The sequence below is a fragment of the Primulina eburnea genome, chromosome 15 (genome assembly GCF_022965805.1).
Source record: "Primulina eburnea isolate SZY01 chromosome 15, ASM2296580v1, whole genome shotgun sequence".
Classification (NCBI taxonomy): Eukaryota; Viridiplantae; Streptophyta; class Magnoliopsida; order Lamiales; family Gesneriaceae; genus Primulina; species Primulina eburnea.
Genome location: NC_133115.1, coordinates 36,066,551 through 36,088,215, shown reverse-complemented (window position 1 = coordinate 36,088,215; position 21,665 = coordinate 36,066,551). Strand labels below are relative to the sequence as shown.

The window sequence follows — 21,665 nt, the reverse complement described above, 5'->3', positions numbered from 1 at the left end:
CTGTGAATATGGAACAATATATGCACAAATATTTTTCTGGGTGGTGTTATGTAGATGGGTTTAATTTACTTGACTTTATGCTCATTTGCCTTATATGGCGACCTATGGATAAAAATTGAATGAAGGCAATAGTCAAATATTTCTTTGTAACTCTATATTTGGGGTCTTGAATATGATCGATAAGCACCTTCCAATTGATATATTTTTTAAAAGTAATATACAAAGTATTTTTTCCCCTAAAACACATTGTCTATCGTCAGAATAATTTATCATTTAATATATTTTGGGAACACATGATTAAGATACTCAAAATTTTTCTTCTGTAATATTTTAGATGATATTCCACCGATGTACGAGTAAAAAAAAAAAAAAATTGTTTCAAGATTGCAAATGAATTGACTTAAGCAATTAATGAGACAAATAATATTTATGTAACAGGGTAATATTTCACCGATGGTCCACTCTTAATGTATGGAAAAGAAAAATATGCGATAGGATCGGTTGATTTGATTTAGAAAAAGAAATTTGATTTGGGCAAGATTTTCAAACGACATTCATATCGGGTGTTGTCCAAAAAATCAAGAAATTTAAAAGGTCATGGACGTATCCATAAACTGAACTTGGGAAACATCCATTCTGATGTGGGCTATTAATGATAAATATAAGGCCACAGTTAATGCTGGATTCTTGCGGGCAAGGAAGGTAAAAAAAAAGGTGAAAAGGGATTATATGAAAAAGAAGGAAATATTAACAGGGAGGAAAGGAAAAGCAAATACATACATATACATATATATGTGTGTGTGTGTTTGTGTGTGTGTGAGAGAGAGAGATAGTGCCAAAGTCGTAGGTTTCTGTCATAAGTCCGAGGTTTCTGCAGTCTTACAAAAGTCTTTTATCTTCTGACAGCAACAGCGCACTGCTTTCAATCTTGTGAACAATTCTTCCTCGGACACCCAAAAATGGTATTCCTGTCACTCTCTCTCATGACGATGAGCACCAACATACAGATTAATTTTATTTAATTAATTTCATACGCATTTTTGTTCGCCATGAATTGTGTTCTATCTAATAGCTCCTGTTTTCATGTATCTTAATTTCCCCCTCAAGATTTCATCAATTTCCACCGGCTATCGCAAAATAAATCTGGGATATTTTTACTTATTTTTTCGATTTGTGAGACTACAACAACTATCTTATGGTTTATATTTCACGAGCATTGCGTTGGATAGATATTCCATGTGTGCTATTTCTCTTCCGTGATACGAAGTACTGATTTTTCCTCTTACAGAGGTTTAAGAATTTTACGACATCATCAATGGTGGTGGATTAATAGTCGTTTGATAGGGCTCCGGCCGTTGCTTATTATGACACAAATATTAATTAACCCTGATGGCCAGGAGGTAGAAGATGACTTGCGTGGTTGCGCGTTTAAATGTCATCTTCTTTTACTTTTTATTATTAAATTCCTTGTCCGAAGAAAGAAATATTAGTCTCTCTCTCTTTTTGCAATTCTCCCTTGACCTTAGGCTTGTGATTTATATTATATTATCGGGATGCATCACCAACAATTTATGATGAATAAAATGGGGTTTTGTAGACTGTGTCGAAGCGGCTGGCGGAGAAGAAAGTGGCCAAGTTTGAGAAGAACATAACAAGGAGAGGAGTGGGTTCTTTACCCTCCAAACAGGCATTCGAACCAGCACACATTGTTCTCATTCTATTCGCGGTCTTGGTTGTCATTTCATGTAAGACTAATTTTCCAAGATTCTCCCTTTACTATCTTCTGTACTCATACTAACGCTTGGCCCCGCGTGACTAATGAAGAAAATATTGTAAAACTGTGTTGGAAATAAATTAAGACTTATGTCTCATCGTTACATGCTAACACCGATGATTTTATGTTCTTGGGCTTTGCAGTTATCTTCCAGGTGGTAAGAATGGCACTATACGGAGGGGTAACTGGAGAAAACCTGGCTTGACCCTATAACATGCTGCTTCATTCTGTGCTAAGTTTCGAACTCTGGCATAAATTGAAGCTAAGACAGCTTATTATTGAACATAAAACTTCATGTTTAATTATAAGTAACCTTAGTTTCGTTCTATCTAGACATGAAAACTGTTGAATCCATCTTTTGTTTGGGGAGTTTTTAGTATCAGTTCATCTTAATTAGTCTTTTTTTCGTTGAAATGTTAATGCGCAGGCACCACGTATTGCTAACGAGACGACGTATATTATTGATACATCTTATGTCACATTAGTATTTTAATAAAAGTAATGACTAATATTTGTTTTTAAATAAAGTGTAAGCTAGTGGATTAAAAAGCTTTAAATAATCGTGAAAGTTAGAAAACAAAAAAATTAAATCTTCCCCAAATCGAAACTTGGTGCTACGTACTGCATGAGGTAGCTTCTTCGATCTCATATGTTTGGTTCTTTGACTAAATTGCTGTCATAATATATTTTATTTAACTAAAAAAGTCCCTACTTTATAAATGGACTCAGGCCACTTCACTGTGATTTCGGAGTAAAATAATACATAAATTCATCCCGGCATCACTTCTATATAGCCAGATTTCAATCCCAACACCCATTGAAGCTGCTACTTCTCAAAATCTCTTGATTCTTCTGCACTCTTAGCATATTTTTGCTTCATCAACAATGGTGGCATGGCTGGATAATCCAAGAAACCATGCTACGCATCACACTGCACGCTGCCGTGGAACTAATCCCCTCTTTACATGTGATTCTTTGTAATTTCAGATTGAGAAATCTACTTGTTTTATAAGTTATAAGAAGACACTCTTCGGATTCTTGAACGTGGTCTCCTCGAATTCTCTCGAGTACATAATCAGCTTTGTAATTGCCTGCGTTTCTAAATCTTCTTGCGTGTATAAAGCTACGTTTCTCAATTTTTTTATTCACGGTATGCAGATTTGAAGTGTAAATCGAAATTTATTAATTTGAAACGGCCAAGCATCTATTTACTAATAGGAGGAACTTCATATTCCCGGGTTATTTACGTAATCACAAATGTATATGATGTCATCATTGGCGTGACTTCATATGCGGGCCAAGAAGGAAATCGGAGGTCGCTGAAAGTTAAGGGCCACAGACTTGAGTAAGGGGCCATTTCATATTACCAGCCCACCTTATTGATTATTGAGTTGCAAGAAAGACTAAAGAACTCAAAATATGAAAGCACGATATAATAATAAATAGGTTCGGAACTCTCGGTGGTAGGAGTGATCACGGTGCGGTTTTTCTAAAAAAAATTAAACTGAATTGTCATATGCGGTCGGTTAGTATTTTGAAAAAATCATCGTGGTTTTATATGTAAAATTAGTCTTACGGTTTTGAACGGTTTAAAACGGTTGTAGTCAGTTTACGGGTTTTTAAATGAAAAATATTATAATATATATTCTAATTTAATTGAAAATAACAAAAATATAGTATCTTCAAATATAAAATATAATTCAAACCATACAAAGATAAGCATAGATAAAACAATAATTAAGATTCAAAATTAAGTTAATAATTTAACAACACAATACACTCACAATAAAAATGACTTTTATATTATTTTATATATTTTTTTTACTTTCAAACTTCAAACAAAATACTGTAGCAAAAGAAATAAATAATCTAACAAAAGACTAATATGAAGAATAATTAAGAAGAAGATAAGTTTTATTTGTAAGAATATAATTTTGAAGATAATTAAGATATAATGAATAATGACTTCTTTAATTGAATATATTGTTTACAAATTATCATAATCATAGGACAAATATTATAGCAAGGGGTTTAGGTGGTGCGGTTCTTCGCGAAAAAAATACTAAACCGCGTATACGGTGAGGTTTATGATTATTATTTTTAATCACGATTTTTATAAAATATTAGGAAAAACGGTGTGGTGCAATGCGGTTCGAACGGTTAATAAAAAAATTTGATCACCTCTATTAGGTGGGATCAGTGGCGGAGCCACATGCCCATAAGCCCGGGTTGTCCAATTTTTTTTAAAAAAATTATATGTAACTTTTGTATAATTTTGGAATAATATGATATTAATCGGGTAGATTAATTTAAAATGGTAAAAAATTCTAGAGTTTAAAATTCTAGTTCGAGCAAAGCCATATTTCTGACTCTTCCCTGCAGGAACAAATCTGGAAGAGCAATATTTGTATTATTTTTTGAAAGATTGCTTTTACAAAAAGAGATAACTTTCGAAATCATCCAGCGTACAACAACGTTCAAAAAGTGGATGATTTGCAAGAATAGAAATGTTTTTTAAAAAAAAAATTAAAAAGAAAATAAATATGTCCCCGTCTCTTCAATAACACGTTATCGCACATGTATATCATCGCAAAGCACGTTTAATGTTATAGTTGGGATAATGCAAAGAACAGAAGCAGTAATGCGTGAGGCATGAGCAAGCTGGCTATACTCAAGGCCAAGTGCGAAAACCTCATCTTCTTTAGCCATGTACACACTACAAATCTATAACAATCCGAAAAGAAACACCTAAGGTTACATTTGGATTCGAGAAAAAAGATTTGGGAAAGGGTTTAAAACTTCCAGGATATTCAAATTACTCCATATCCGGGAAATTTGAAAATCATTGCACGGGTTAATAAACAAGTAAAAAATGTAAAGTTGCAGATTTAAAAAACACACAAACAAGTAGGATGAATTTGTTATTATAAATTCGAAATTTTTATTTTCAAATCCTTCTATCGAAATGCAACCTTAAACTTTACCAATACTATTGAAAAGTTCAAGAAAACTGTAATTAACAATTGTAGTTCAATTCAACTGTAGTCTGAAAATCATAGACGAAAACATAAAACTAATGGTCCTACGAGTTGTTTTGCTTCTATTTTGGTAACTATACATGGTGCTACAGCTTAAACATGTGCAGCACCATGTATAGTTACCAAAAAAGAAGCAAACAACTGCAGCAGCCGAACCATGTTCCTGTTTCATGGCTTAGACTGGCAGCTAATGTTTGGCACTGCTTTGCGCTCATTAACAGAACTTGCGTCAGACTTTCCTTCATCGTCCCTGTTCATAAGTCGTTTCTTGAAATGAAGTTTCCCGGGTTTCAGATCAATCGAGGCAGAAAAACTTGGATTTTGGCGTTTATCAGTTTCAGCGCCCGCAACTTTCTGAAAGTCACATTTATTCTTATTCACCTCCGGAGAGGTATTAATCTTGGAGAACATTGGCAGAGGTGGAATTTCCAGGGCCGGGTTCAGAGTTGAAGTTAAGAAAGAGAGTATGTCCGCCTTCGGCTTGACAGTTTACCCATCTGTTGTCTATCCAGTCCCTTGAAACTCTTACATTGTTCCTCTCAATAGTCAAGAACTTGCTCTCTCCTGCCACAAAATGATAACTAAATCGAACCCATATCACTGAGACATTAAAGGCGCAAATTGAAATGCATACCAGGCAAGTAAAGTTGTAGTTTAGTAGCAGTTGATGGGTCGCAACCAATTACAACACCTTCCCACCAGCCATCGCACCAGCGTGCATCAACTGCCACTCCCACTTCAAGCTTAGAGTCTGAAGAATCCTCAGAAGGCCATGGCCTGACTGTAAGGCGGCCAGCACATCTTATACCTAACTTATCAGGAGCTGCCACTCTGCCACCTGGAACACATTCCTGTACAATTCACACCTCGATAGATTAATAGGAATATATATCAGCTACAAGTCAAAATTATCAAGTACTCATTTCCAAGTATGCTGTCTAATTATTTGACAGAGGAAACTGCAAGGGCAGCGGATATTGAACAGAAACTGAGGGGAAAACAACACATGCAATGCATATATACCTCAAGTTTCCCAGCTCCATCAACATCATCAACATCAAGGTATTGAACCCTCAGGCACTTTTTTGTTGAACGCAAGATTTTGCACCTGAACCAACAGCCTCGCATGCCACTGTCCTGACAAAGAAGCTCGATATTTTTATCGACCTTGGATGGGACTGGAACCAGTGGCTCAGACACAACAAGATTGTTATCCATAGGTCTCTTGCTTGACAGTTTGGTTTTCATTCTTTGGCCACTCGTTTCACATTTTTTGCCCTGATTGTCCAATACTGAAGAGGTTTGATTCCCAATAGTCTGATTTGAACTTCCACTTTTATTACTCTTGGAACCATGCCTTCCAGTTTCCTCAGGAGCAGAAACTTCTAATTCTTGAGTTGACTTCTTGCTCTTCTTGCATTGCCGAGCAAAGCATTCCAGAGTGTACAGGATTGGCTGAGTAGAGTAGCCGCGCAATTTACTTAAACTAAAGGGCTTCATAATTTTGTTTATAATTTCCCTATGGCAAAAAAAACATCCAAACGATATGCTTTGTGGAAGAAGCGCCAAACATTTCTCAAAATGATTAGGAGTCAAAACTGCAGCCAGGCCATCAATGCACTCTGCACTTATCTCCTGCTCAATAGGAGTCATAAAAACTTCTCTTCCATTGGAGTTCAAGCAAGGAATTGGAAAATTAATTTCCTCTTGAAAGTTTAGCCATCGTACTTTAACCATTTTCTCCCCCTGCGGATCCTCGTACATATCTTCAATGTAACCTAAGAGGTCCTTCTCACCTTTGCCCATGACCCATACAAAGGAATGCACCTACAGGTTATGACCATGATTGTGAGAACTACTACAAAGGTTAGCTGGCAAATGCAAGATTAGTGGCATATTTGAGACTTACAGGTATTTTAGTTCCTCTTCTGAAGAAAGTTGGATAATGAGTCAGCTGTTTACAGCACTTCCAAGATTCGCCTGACCACACAATATCTGAATTTTCTTCTACCGTTGCACCGTACTCTTGGATCTGAAATCAAGATTTTCAATCAATCAAATAATAAGACCTGAATTTAGGCAGATATGATCAGAATACATTTGCATGGAGCAAAATGATGAACTACCTCCTCGCCTGAAGGGCTGGGTCTTCGACGAGTGGAGAAACGAGTCATCACCGACATAAGATATTGTAGAGAAGGTGCGGTATCAAGTAATCGCTGGTGCTCTGACAGGGAGTTTTAACATGCAAAATGTTAAATTACATAAATATATTCACATTAAAGAAAAATTAATCCAATAGTTGCTATAAGAAATATAAACTCTTAACTACAACTTCCAGGATTCACAGCTTCCATTTCTTCTATTACTAGCTCTAATGGATCTCACAGGTAAAAACCATCTCAATAAAGCAAAGAGTGAAGTTCCAACCATTTTCAAGCTACATATCTCAAAATACTTGTTAGAAGTGCCTTGAGTGCAGTTTGTCTGCAAAATCCAGATATCTATCTTTATTATACAACATTTTTGTACCATGTCTCATTCTTCTTTGCACGATTGATGGCAAGAGTGATTGACCATATAAGTAGCTGAGGTTTGAAAAAATTAACGTGCCTTTCAAAAACTAAATTAATAGTAGGAACAAATCATAGTGCTCATTTCATATACAACAAGTGACCGAGAGGTATAGAACAAAAGCACCAATCAAATATACTTCAAAAAATTTCCACAAAGAAGTAAGATGAAGTGTAGCCTAATGAAAACAGCAACGGGGTATGAAGCCCAGATGGTTCAACACGGAGATTAAAGCAAGCAACATCAAGATAAAAGACAAAGTGGCAAATCAATAATGGTTGGGAAATAAAGCAAATTATATTTTAATAATCACCTCCGAAGATCATCAGGATATACAAAACTCAAGTCGGGCTTAGTTGAAGCATATAAAATACCAATTCTGAAAGCTCAAACCAAACCATTATGAAAACTTACAACTTTAAAGATAATCACCTTAACCATGTTGACAGATTACTTCCATCAAACTTCGGAATATCAGCATTAAGCAAAGCATTGGTTCAAAGAAAATCACCACATATTTAACATCACTTTAATAATAGAAATGTACTTCCTAATCAAAGTAGGAGATTAAAAACAACTTGACATTGAATGAAATTTTTAAGCGGTGAAATGGTAAAAATAATGATACGGCATTACAAGTAATAACATTCAAAACCAAAAATCTAGCCAAATTGAGAAAGTAACATAACAGGATTGATATTTTTGGCATAACATAGAGATATTACACAAGATAGATGTCAGATACGTGAAATGGCTACTAGCAAGGAACTCACAATTGATGAGTTACCCCCCTCGTCCCCCCACATATGTTTGTGTGGACAAATTCATAGTCAAACATGAATACACACTCAAGACACATAAAAAAAAACATAAACCAATATAAAGCCAAAGAAGATGAATTCACAAAATCCAAATTTTAATCATAAAATCAGTACAATCACATAAAAAGGAGATGGCCTTTCTTTCCCAGATAAGCGATTTGAAGTTTACTTTATGAATAGAATGCTCACTGAGGAAAGCTCCAGGCATCTACAATTTTACCTTGAATTTGATCAGAGTAAGACAGAGTCTCCAAAGTAATTCGCAAAAAGAGTAGGAAACACTACACCTTTCTCTGATATTTAACATTCGGATGCTACATCCGCCTCATATTTTCTCAAACATGTGTAAACCTTCAATTGGTTTCAAGATAATTTTTTCTTAAAAAGGTTTATTTTTTCTAACTCGTTGATTCTCATAATAAACGTTACAAATTAAACATCATTCCTATCTGGCAATCCAGCGGCTTTAACCAAGCCAAGCCCAGGGCACGGTAGACACTCTGAGTAGATAAAACTATGCGTTGCTAAATCTAAAAGAGATTTTCATAATGTGATCAACATAAAAAATTAGATTTTAGAACTCATGTAGACACTTGGAGGAGATAAAACTATGCGTCGCTAAATCTAAAAGAGATTTTCATAATGTGATCGACATAAAAAATTAGATTTTAGAACTCATGTGAGATTCGCATTTTTATATGATTACTTCAACATTTCCTCGGTTATTTCGCAATATTATGATTTCATAACTTTCCAGCAATATTACCTAGCTAAGGATAGTAAGCATTGGTTCAATAATTCCTCGTTTCAGATTTCATATTTCTTTTTGAGTAAGTTATGTTTATTAATTTCATAACTTTCATACTTAGTGAGAGATCAAGGTTCCTTTTGACGTGGATGTGCAAGCGAAAATGCTTAAGGGGGTATATATTTGTACCGTATGATAATTCCTTACTCCCTATATCATTATAATATGAATATTCATGCGTTGATTCAAATTTGTAACAGGCAACCACGAACTGTTATATGTAAAAGAATCCTAAGAGTGCATGGAACAGTGATGGGGATAAAGTAAAGGAAAAGATGGCAAGACGGAAGCTAATCGATTGCATTTGAAGAACGAACCATGGTATCTTATTGACTCATCACACAATGAGTCGTTTAGGGTAAACATTCCATGAATTGTGTTAAGAAGTGTATCCATTGGTGTGAGGCAGAGTCACCTCATACGGAGTGTAAAATTAGTCCTATAAACGAAAAAAAATTTATCGAATCTAATTCTCATAATTGACATGATCCAGGGGATATTTGATAAAACATAAAAATGAAAATATCAATATCCTTTCCTCGTTAGACTTGTTTCGTGTTCTTTTGCAATTCGAATCTATGTCACACATGTAGATGCTTGACTATACAGTAACATACATCATTTTCAGAAAATGCTTGGAAGTTTGGAAGCTTCGAAATCAAATAAGAATGAAGTGATTGTTCAACTTGTATGCATATGTAGGATATATCATAATTAGAAGTTCGTGGTGGAATGGATTGGCTATGATATAAGAAACGACTGAAGCTATAGGGAAATATCTGAATAGTAAATTAAAGAACAAAAGTAGAAAGGGGACCGAAGAAGCAAATGTCGTGACGAAGGTTCGAAAGAAGCCATGAATTTATTTGATATGCCTTTTAGTTATACCTTGTAACAAAAAGTGCTGAAAACTGACTGTGAGACAAGTTTGTGATGCAGTCCAGTCACTTTTGAAATCAAATAGTCACAAAAGAGAAGCCCCATCACTCCTGGTACTCTCTATCAATTTGACTATACCAAATGAATTCTGCTATTAATAATGTCTTAGAAAGCATAAGGCTAGTTTACCAAGACATTGGAATTAGATTTTCTTTTGTTTAACCAGGACATATTAGGTTATAAAATCAGCATATTTTATGTACGACATTTTTTTCTTGTAAACAAACCAAATATTGAGACCTAACACACCCCTATGAAAGTATTGACTTGGCTAAAATGAAAAGAAGCTCAGTAAGCTATCTCAATCTAAAAGTGTGAGATTGGAATAAACATGAAACATTCCAATTTCCATATTGACACGTGAATTTTGACAATGTATCTTAGATTTCAAGTTTGTTGATGAAGTGTAACTGATATTCATAAGTTTATAATATAAAGCTCAACAAAAAAAGTTTGACTTCAAAAACTTTCAGTGAACAAGGACATGCAACTCTTGCACTATAACTGTTTCTTGTTAAATTGCATAACAATGCAGACGGTAGATTACTCACAGTTTTGGGTTGTAAATAACTAAACTGTTTGTAGCTAAGAGATGCTTAAGTAACATGGAAAAACTCGTGATCATTAACTGATTAGGTTGCCAAAATAATGCTAACTCTTGGATGTGGAGAAACAAACGAAGGAACCAAAATGAGAAAAAAGCTCAATTAGTTCCTGCAAGTATGCCAAAGAGACTGGAGGAGTTAAGTTAATGTCAATAATCCCCTGTAAACTCTCTTCAGATGACAAGTCTTTATGTCATTTTCATTTCAATCAGCACACAAAGAAATATCTAATTTTAGGAAATAAATCCTAAAGACATGAATATTTCATTAAAAAAACTATGATCTAAGAAACAACTGCCCCCAAAAGGAAGGCTTTAACTGCCAGGAATTGGAAAGGAATAAAATAATAAAGACATCCCGAGAGAAAATGGAAGCGCATTTGTCTACCAAAGCCTCCACTGATGCTTCCTCTAGTTCATCTGAACAATTGAACAGTGAGCAGAGATATATAAACTCAAGGATATGTAACACTTCACAGATCAATTCTAATGAGTAGGAAACTTACTTGAAAAATATCATCTTATCAAACTAGAAATGACCTAGCACATGGCTAACTAATGACTTGAACAACTTAATAAAAGGAGAAAGTTAGCATTTCACATGAAGCATTGGCAAATAATATAAGCAGCAAATGCATAAACTTAACATCTAAAGCACAAAAGCTTCCGAATTGTCTCTCTGTGTCGTGCACTACCCCCTGCATAGTTCTCAAGGCCATATTATCCTAGTGATGCCGCCTTTGCAATGATTAGCTGTACCTCGTGCAACTAACCTTCTGGAAACTCTCAACGTGAATATAAAATTCTCAAAACAACTAAAGTTTTATACAAGATTTCCATGAAAATCATTGATTTCAAATAATTAGAATAAATAAGCATTACATACTTGAATCAACCAGAATTGGGGCGCGTTTTGAGACTAGTTTCACAAGCCATTCAACCACATCACGTCTTGTTTGCCATTTCTTTCCATCATGGACTTCACTGGTTGACCCAAACACTCGTATGAAATCCCTGGAAACTGTATAAATCATGTGCTTCCCTCTCTCGGTCCCCACCACAGCAAGGAGATGATACCCTGTGGTATCCCGTATGATATAGTGAATAGTACGGTTGCCCATTTCCTGTGAAATCACACACTCTTCCCATGCCCTCATCACCTGTTCTTCAGACATGCTTATCGACGAAAACATAAAGAAAGAGAAAACGTTACAAACAAAATCGTCATTCACTAGTTACCCCTCGCAAGAAACAAGCAATCCAAGCTATGATCGCACATAATATATCAAACCCCGTATACTAACTTTTCTAAAAAACAGAATTCTAGAAATCACTTGGCTAATTCTGGTTTTCACAGCGGATGGAAATAAATTCAAAAGCAAAAGAAAGTAAATAATAATCAAACCCCACCAAGAACCCGAACAAATTCAAAAGGTAGAATATCATCCTCTGTATTGCTGAATTGAACTAAAGATCGTCTCTTTACACCGAAAACGAAATGAGCTGTGTTGAATTTCGACCAACCTCAACACCATACACAAAAAAACATTAAAACAAACTAGCATCCACACGCAAAAACCACTGATCAAAACGAACATAAAGGCTTCTACGTACCTTAAAGCTTGAGCAACAAGAACTTCAACTACAAAAACCAAAAGAATCGAAGTAAGAAAGCAAAGAAACAATAAAGAAATTTCAAAATGGCCCGAACGGAAGAAAGCAACTTGGAGTGAGTTCAGCGCAGAGAATGAGACAAATGGTGAGTAGGATATTTGGTGGCAGCTTTTGGCGGTTAAGGGTTAATGACACTGCTCAGTGAGTAACCGAAGATGGTGGATTAAATAAGCGAGAGAGACACAGAAGGTTTTGTTGGCGGGCAAAGGCAGAGGCCAAGTGCCATGAATACACGCTACACTACTACATGGGTTTTGCGGAGAATTTGCTTTAAACATATTTCAGGCAATAATTATGAGGATACTCGGGTAAATAACAGAATTCTCCTATAAAGGATTGTTTTTGTAATTACTATTGGATTCTTTATTGTTTAATATGATGAATTAGATTTTATTATTATTGTTATTACTTGGACAAAATTCTTGTTTAAGATTTGAATGAGTTTATGGATGTAAAAAAATTAACTTGTTTACTTCAACGAGAAAGATTGAAGGCAAAAACTTGTGTGAGAAGGTCTCCCAAGTCGTATTTTGTGAGACGGATATTTATTTGGATAATCCATGAATAAGTATTATTTTTTATGCTAAAAGTATTACTTTTTATTATGAATATGGGCAGGGTTGACCCGTCTCATATATTGATATACATGAGACGGTCTCACATGATGCCTACTCAAGATTAAATAAGCAAAAATTTTGATTTGGGTTCTCGATCGAGTTTGAACAAGATTCCACGTGCATGCTTCCATTAAAAAATTTGTCAAAATGGATTTGAGCATGGAACCATTTAGACGGTCTCAACGAATTTTATTTTTGTACTCTTAGCATAAAAAGTTATATTTTTTCATAGATGACCTAAATAAGATATTAATCTCATAAAATATGATCCGTGAGGCTGTCTCACACAAGTTTTTACCTTCAGGTATACAAGTCTTTTGGGTTTTTTTAAATTAATTTTTTTATTTACTTTGTATGAAAAAATATTAATTTCATCATCATAAGATTGAATGAATATTAAATGATTCTAAATATATTTCTCGTGTGAAATTGATTAATTTGTAATCTGATTGGTTTTTGTAACAAATCAAATCAACTGGATAAGGAAAATTTATATCAAGATGACCAATATACATCATGAACAAATTCTTTTGCGAAGTGTGACAAATCGAATATTGGGCCCATAAAATCTTATGAGAGGCCTATATATTGTAAAAATACCCCAATGGCCCATTAGGCCGTTTTAAGCAAAACTTTATTTACAAGCCCAATTCATCCGAAGGCAAACACACCTCCCTGGCCCACAAGTTCTTTTCTTCTTCCCCATTCCATCTAACCATTCTATTTCCACCTATATTTTCTCAAACAACTCGTCAACTTGATCTATGTTTATAATAAAAAAATAATATTTTTTAATAAATTAATTCACATTAAAGATTTGTATCACAAAATGGATATGTGATATATTCTCATACTAGTTTTCATGAAAAAAAATTACAAATACTACCCGAAAAATTCACATTTGTGTTTTTTTCGTCGTTTCAAAATCACAAGTCTCATGTGAGATCGTCTCACAGATTAAGATCTGTGAGACGAGTCAACCTAATCGATATTCACAATAAAAAGTAATACTCTTAGCATAAAAATTAATATTTTTTTTATGGATGATCCAAATAAGATATCTGTCTCACAAATATAATCCGTGAGATTGTCTCACACAAGTTTTTGTCTTTATAATAATGTATTAAGACGTAAAATATAGTAAGTTTTAATTGGAGACAAACACCATTAAAGGTTCAATATTTATTGGGTTAGGACATACATACTAATACTATGGTTGTTCCTACTTACTCTCCATTATTTGATCAACAACTTGTTATTATTTGTCAAAATTCACCAACTAAAACCGAGTAAGCGCGACAGCTAATTCTGGGCTTGATACCAAATTAAAGTCACTTTCAATTTCCATTACTTCTAATAAGACATTGAATTTATTCTACTCCATTAATCCAAATATCGTTGTCTTCTTTCTCATGCAAGAAGTATTCTCGGGGCGGTGTTGGTAGGAATGGAGCCTTGGCTTTGTCGCCTCTCACCCAAAAAGAAAGAAACAAACAAAACGTGGCATTTAATTTTCCATTTTATCTGTCCAAATTCCTTTAAAGCGGAAAATATGTTAAATTTATAGTATTCTTGGAAAATTACACAATTTTTTCATTCATGTATACTTGTAAGCAACTTCATTCAATTATCCATCAATGTTTTCTTGGTTGAGTAATTAAGCTAGAGTTTAGGAGGGTTTAACGCTTAAGCAATTAATTAGTGGTGCCCATCAACATTTTCAGATCATGACCATGGAGAGGTGTAACACGATGATTTTCTCGTCTTTATCCTTAATTATCCAGAAGCTATAATTAATAGTCATTATTCTTTTGAACAACACCACCCTCCATCCCACTCATGAATAATTAGGCTCGTGTGTGTTTTCACACAAATTAAGAAAATGTTGGAAAAATACATTTTATAAAGTAATTTATCCATTTTCCCTTATTTAAAAATGATGATTTTATAATATGATAAAATAGTTGTACAAGTAGTTAACTGATATTGATTTACTAGATGTAAATTGGTAAAAGAATAGGAAAGATAACATTAAACCGAGTTGTTATTGTTTTTTAAATGCAAGTGTCCATAAACAACGGATTATTCCATTCTACCCTTGCAGTCACTAATCCAAGGGTTGGAATTTTTTCATGTCCAACTTTATTTTTTTTTCCCATGAAATAGAATCCTGACACTTCATATAGGGTGTGAGCACTGCCCCACACCCAGGATCGAACGAACCACAAACAACAAAGGCCAGCCGACTCAAAAACGGTTGTTTTCAAGAGTTTGCTTAAAAACGAGGGGGAAATCCCAATCCAAAGCTCCTCTCTTTGCGGTCAATTCCTTACAAGTATGGATTCTAATTATGGGAGTAGGAAACATCCATCGATAATTATTGTTTTTTTTCCCTCCTTTTTCCTACATATACTAAACCCATAACAACCCCAACTTTTTATTTAAACTTGATCGGGGAGGTAGTGAATGAGCCCAGGAGGGAAAATGGATGGTTTTAATGGAGAAGATGCTTGCTCTCTTTCTTGTACAGACCCTGTTGTGTTGGAGCTCAATCGCTTGCAGAATCTGCTAAGAGGTCTGATTTCTCTTTGTTCCTCCTTGTTCTTTCAAGATTAATGCGGCACACGCTCATTTCATGCACTTTTTAAGTTTCGTGTTTCTTTTCTTCTTTGGTGTACGTTGTTGTATTACACATGTTTGTCTCAAATATATCGATTTTTTTACACTCAGACTAAGAAAAATCATTTGAAAAAACGAAATTTATGAGCAAACTTATTATTTTGTCATTATTTTATTCATTCAAAAAATTATTACATGTGGTATATTTGTAAAAAAAAAAAACTGATATTAAATAATGAAATTAAGGGGATTTTAGTATCAATACTTTAGATTGATGAAGGCTATTCGATGTTAGATATGGTAATTTTCGAAGTTGTCACGGCAAGTTATTTCAACTAACATTTTTTTAATATTAAATACTCATGAGTCATAATTAATTAATGTCATAATTGGCTAAAGGCTGTGCTTCTATTTCAAACGAACGTGATTTTCTACACCTTTTTTTTCTTTTAGGGAATCACAACATAAATTTTATATTATACTTCAAGTCAAATGGAAGTATAATTTTTTGACCATCTTCCCCTAGTGGGAAATGTGAACATCGGTTTAACATTTAAAGCGTATTTTTCCAATTATCTTATAATGGTTAATACCGATCACATGCTGAATTTTACTGTAACTTCAGAGAAGGAGAGGGAATTGGGGAAAGCTCAAAGTGAAATTAAAGCATTGAGAGCAACAGAAATCCTCAAGGATAAGGCTGTGGAAGAGGTAGAATATATAACCTGAGGATATGCAATATACATATATATATACACACACACACACTATCGATATCTGGCATTTATATCAACTTGACAGAACAATATATTTGACAGCTTGGAAGTGAAGTAGAAAGGTTGGAAGAGAAGCTAAGAATCAATGAAAGCCTTGTTCAACAAAAGGTGTGTGTTCATTTTCTGGTACATATTTTTTACTGTGCTCATGTACAAAGATGTGAATTAAGATGGTTAAAGTATTTTAAGTGTGATTGATGCAGAATCTGGACATAATGAAACTCACAGGTGAGAAGCGTGAAGCTCTGGCTGCACAATATGCAGTTGAAGCGACTCTGCGGAGGGTCTATGCCAATCAAAAGGATGATCATTCCGTCGCCATTGAGTTGGTTATTGCCCCGTTAGAAGCAGAACTTAAGATGCGGAAAAATGAGGTACTCAGATGAGGAAAACATGTTTTCTAGTCATTAGAATCTTTTATAACTAGAGTTCGAAGGTACATTGAACTTCTGGTATTCGGCCATTTTAGATTGCTGCGCTTCGAGAGGATAAAAAGGCTATGGAACGTCTCACCAAATGCAAAGAAGCGGCACTTCTTGAAGCAGAAAAAATATTGAGAAGTGCTCTAGAAAGAGCACTAATAGTAGAGGAGGTTCAGAATCAGAACTTCGAGCTCAGGAGACAAATTGAGATATGCCTGGTAGCCTTTGAATCAAATATGGGTTGACAGGGGTTAGTTTTCAGAACATTAACAAAAAAATGCTAATGTAATGCAGGAGGAGAATAGAGTACTCGAGAAGACTAATAGGCAGAACGTTTTAGTTATTGAAAAGCTTAGTGAAACCATCATGGAGCTTGAGGGGGCCATACTTGCTGGTGGAGCAACAGCCAACACTATTCGTGACTACAGGCGACAGATATCTGAACTAAATGTAAAATCTCGTGCTTCGGCCATCTACAGCAGCTTCATCTAAAAATCACTGTAAAACAAATTTCCACGAATTTTTTCTCCAATTTTGTAGGACGAGAAGAGGACGCTGGAAAGGGAACTAGCAAGGGCCAAGGTTTCAGCTAACCGAGTAGCAAGTGTTGTAGCTAATGAGTGGAAAGACGAGAAGGACAAAGTAATGCCTGTCAAGCAATGGCTAGAAGAGAGAAGGATACTGCAGGTATGCTTAACAACTAACCATATAAACAGGCATTATGCTAACGAATCTTAGAAAGTAGAAAAGAAATCGAGTTCAGGTTTCTGACAGCATCTGTGAAACTGAATATACTGTGTTATAAATGAAAAAATATTGAACTTGTACACCTCCTTCGTTTTAACTGTGAGACCTCGGAATTGTAGGCAGAGATACAGAAGTTAAAAGACAAATTAACCAGCTCGGAGAGAACTGCCAGTGCAGAAGCACAAGTCAAGGTGACTACACTTCAAGCCCCATTTTGGTAAAACACCTATATATGGTGAAATAAACACGCTCGTTTTTTGGGCCTCCAGGATAAGTTGAAGTTGAGGCTAAAGACACTTGAAGAAGGATTAAGGCACGACACTGGTGTTTCAAACAAGATTAATGGATCCCCTAAAAACGTAAAAACCTGTAATTTATTTGGGATCTTATCAAGCAACAATAGAATGAAAAAGAGATCAACATCACTACCAAGGGCTTCTGTCATTGCTAAAGGCTCAGAGCAGACTAAGGATCAAGAACAAGCTTCAACTGTTACAGAAGAAACTAATCCAGTTAATGGTTTGAAAAAGAAATATCCTTCTGGAGAAAGTTTATTGGCTTCCAGGAACAAGGTTAAAGATGATAACAGTGAAAAGGAAAATACGGAGGCAAACAGTAAGGTAACATTTGATCAAATAACAGGTAACGTCTGTGAAGGAATTGGAGAAATGGGAAACAACAAATGCATCAATGACGGCTGCAAAAAGATTAAAGAAGTGGAGGTTGATGATACTGATGGTGAAGACATGGTATCAGGATTTTTATATGATAGGCTTCAGAGAGAAGTCCTAAATTTGAGGAAGTCCTGTGAATTGAAGGACCGCACTTTGAACACTAAAGAAGAAGAAATCAAGGTAGTAAAAGAGTAACTCTAACTCTTAATTCATATCTTGGAGTAGTGATTGTTTATAGCACTAACTCAAGTATTTATTTTTGTTAATTATTTCCAGATGCTTATGAAAAAAACAGAAACGCTAGCCAAAGCAATAGAAGTGGGGTCAAGGAAAATCAAGAGAGAAGCAGCAATAAGAGAAAAAGATTCTATGCCAACAAAGGTGGATGATAAGCTAAGAAATCCGAACACATCCAAAAAAGTTAGTAATATACTCCATTTCCCGTTCCGCATTTCCTTTTCAACCTCCTTTCCCTAGTTGAAGCAGCATATGTTAGAGAGTTCATATACATCTTATTATTTCTCACTCTCTGATAGTTCCATTTGATTAGGTCCATGTGATGAATGCCTCTTGAAGATACATTCCAAAGAAAGATGAAAGTATAATTAATTCAGCGTTGGAATATAATACACATGTTTGAGAATTTACAGTACTATGTATATATGTAAAACCCGGGATTTTGTACAATCGGGATCATATCAGATTAATAATTTGATTATACTAGGATGGTGTAATCTGGGATAAATTTAAATTAATAGCGTGTATATTTTCGAGATTTGATTGAGATGAAAGATTTAGAATATCACCCGTTATCACGATTTTATCACGATTCTCGATAAAGATTTGATTCAAATTCAAACGCGATATCACTCGATCACGATAGCAACCAACCCCTATAAATAGGAGGGCCCTGTATTTGAAAATCACACCTCTTTTTCTCCAAATTTTCGAGAATTTTCCCCCTAGTCCCTTAGGATTTTCGAGTACAGCGAAGCGCTGCCGCCGTCCAGCCGGTAAAGTAAGAATTTAAGGTAAGTGGGCTGTTTTAAATTTCGGTTTTATGCATATTAAATTTTCGGTTTTTGGTTTTTAAAATTTGGTCAAGCACCGTCGTCTATACGTTTTTACGAAAGTTGGTACGTTTATGTTTGGCACTGTGAGGATTCCCTGAAAGTGGGTGGAATTCCAACATATGGCCCTTAACAGTGGGATAGAACTGTTTTATGGCCTCGCCCCCTTAGAGGATTAAAACTTAGGGACTGACGTCAGTAAACCATGAAGGGTGAAAAATCGCAGTGTTATTATGTTATGGAATTTACGTTACGATTATGAAAAGCATGTTGTACGTTTATGTTATGATTCGAAAATGTTATAAAATTGTTATGTTGTGTTCAAAGTCCCCCATTTACTGAGTATTCCCAAAATACTCACCCCTTACAATCTTCCCCAGATAAATCTGAAGAACAGGTTGAAGGAGAAGAATCTGAACAATTTTGGGGCTGGTGAATAATTGTTATTTCGAGATTTAATATTAGAGATTTTTTTGAAGTTAGCAAATTTAAATTTTATGTAAGACGCTTCCGCAGATTTATTTTAATTCAGTTGTAAAGACAGTTGTTTTTTGAGAAATTATGAATAATAAACTGGTTTTCGGTTTATACTATGCTACGAGGCTGGTCGTTTCAATTGTGTGATTGTTAAACGACGCCGATGTCTACTAACCCCGGTCTCGGGGCGTGACATTTTAGTGGTATCAGAGCCGCCAGGTTCATAATCCGAGTGGAAAAAAAAAATCGAGTTTCAAAAAAAAAAATTCGGAAATATTTTTTTTTTTTCGGCCAAACAGCCCCTAGGTGCCCTGCCGCGTATTTCGCCGATTCCGGCCACTTCCGGCACTCTTTCTTCGATCGGGGACCCGATCTAGAACCGCCTCAATGAGACGAACAAAAGCCCTCAAATAATTTCAGATTTTGTGTTCGTATTCAACGGGAATTTCGGATCTACGAATTTTCGCCCAAACCCTAACGCCGAATGTTATTTTATCCAATGACCCTATCAATCCTACTCTGATTTTCAATTAATTTTACCCGAATCATATATGATCCATGGGTAACGTTTTCCACCCATCAATTTTGAATTCAAATCAACCAATCAAAAACGCCTAATTTCAAGTGAGTTAACCGATTTTGAGCGAGTTTCTGGTCAAATTGGGTCGCTTTCCGACCGATTCTTTCCGTGCCACCACCGGTTCCGTGATGCTGACACCTTCGTCGACGTACTTCTTAGCTCCGACCATACTCCGGCAAATCAATCCGGCGAGTCAACTCGACCGAGTCAACGAGTCAACCCGCCAGCTTATGTCATTCGATTTTTTTTCGTAGAAAACTCCGAATTCGGTTCCGTCGACTGTTATGGTATCCTCTCGATATACTCTTCGAATCCATATGTCAATCTCAAAACTTTTCATTTTTTGGAAATTTTCGAATTTTTATTTATTTTCATTTATTGAACTCTATATGACCCTGACATTTTATTATGTCCTATTTCATTCAGCACATTTATTTCATTTAGATTGGTTCAGTACATTTATTTCATTTAGATTGGTCATGTTCATTTATTTTCGTCCTGCTTGAGAAATCAATAAAATATTTTATTTGTTCCATTGATTTCAATTTACTTCTGCGCAATTTATTGCATGAACCCCACTCGTACAAATTCTTAGAACTTGCAATTGTAGGAAATGGCCGGTAGACCTCCAAGGCAGAACCGCAACCCCCGATATACTAACAACAACAACAACACTAATGGAGAAGGCAACGGACCTCCACCTCAGTTCAATCTCAATCAAGCAGACTTGATGGCCATAGCCACGATCGTAGCGACGACACTTCAGGGGTTAGTAAACCCCAACGCCAATCAACCACCACCACCTCCACCACAGCACGGAGTCAAATTCCATTACGAGTCCCTCCGTAAGAACAGGTGCCCAACTTTCAGTGGCACTGCCGACCCTGAGGTTAGCCAGAGTTGGCTGAAAAGTGTGGAGACTCAGCTGCGACTGTTGGAAGTCCCGGAAGCACTGAAAGTGGACGTGATAGTGCCGTTCCTGGAAGATCGAGCAGGTAAGTGGTGGGAAGCAATCTCGCCAGCCATGACAGCTGCAGGACCAATCACGTGGCAACGCTTTAAGGAAGCTTTCCTGAAACAGTATTACCCCGCCGAGGTCAGACTACAGAAACTAAGTGAGTTTGAGAATTTTAGTCAAGCTCCCGACATGTCAGTTGTGGAATACACCTCCCAGTTCAACGCCTTAGGATCTTATGCTCCAGCAATTATGGCGGATGAAGTTCTAAAATTGCACCGCTTCAAGAAGGGGTTGAACAGCAGGATCCAATCAGCCCTAGCAGTCTACCAACCGACGAATTTTTCCGACCTGATGGGCGCAGCTATCCGAGCTGATACTGATATCCAGCGCAGAGAGAAAGAATTTAGGAACAAAAGGCCTATGAATGATCAGCCCCCTCATGGCAGTCAGTCGTTCAAGAAACCGAACCATTCCGAGGAACCATCTAAAGGGC

General features: G+C 35.8%; 2 protein-coding genes and 1 long non-coding RNA gene across 3 annotated transcripts; 2 read left to right on the top strand and 1 right to left on the bottom strand.

Annotated features, from left to right (window-relative positions):
• Positions 1-818: 818 nt before the first annotated feature.
• LOC140813440 (uncharacterized) lies at positions 819-2,150 on the top strand. The gene is made up of 3 exons (XR_012113952.1): positions 819-962; positions 1,598-1,745; positions 1,918-2,150. It is a non-coding gene; the product is annotated as an uncharacterized lncRNA (long non-coding RNA).
• Positions 2,151-4,736: 2,586 nt separating this feature from the next.
• LOC140814412 (uncharacterized) lies at positions 4,737-12,486 on the bottom strand. Its single transcript, XM_073173372.1, has 7 exons — positions 12,173-12,486; positions 11,445-11,734; positions 6,939-7,039; positions 6,722-6,844; positions 5,836-6,639; positions 5,447-5,663; positions 4,737-5,376 (listed from the first exon to the last, which is right to left on the bottom strand). The coding sequence occupies exons 2-7, from the start codon at positions 11,731-11,733 to the stop codon at positions 5,207-5,209; spliced, it is 1,704 nt and encodes a 567-aa protein (XP_073029473.1). The 5' UTR covers position 11,734; positions 12,173-12,486; the 3' UTR covers positions 4,737-5,206.
• Positions 12,487-15,104: 2,618 nt separating this feature from the next.
• Positions 15,105-18,751, top strand: LOC140814000 (microtubule-associated protein 70-5). Its single transcript, XM_073172843.1, has 11 exons — positions 15,105-15,424; positions 16,094-16,179; positions 16,287-16,352; positions 16,448-16,618; positions 16,714-16,884; positions 16,961-17,116; positions 17,207-17,353; positions 17,533-17,604; positions 17,683-18,267; positions 18,364-18,507; positions 18,638-18,751. Exons 1-11 carry the CDS (start codon positions 15,316-15,318, stop codon positions 18,659-18,661), a joined length of 1,731 nt encoding a protein of 576 aa, XP_073028944.1. The 5' UTR covers positions 15,105-15,315; the 3' UTR covers positions 18,662-18,751.
• Positions 18,752-21,665: the final 2,914 nt, after the last annotated feature.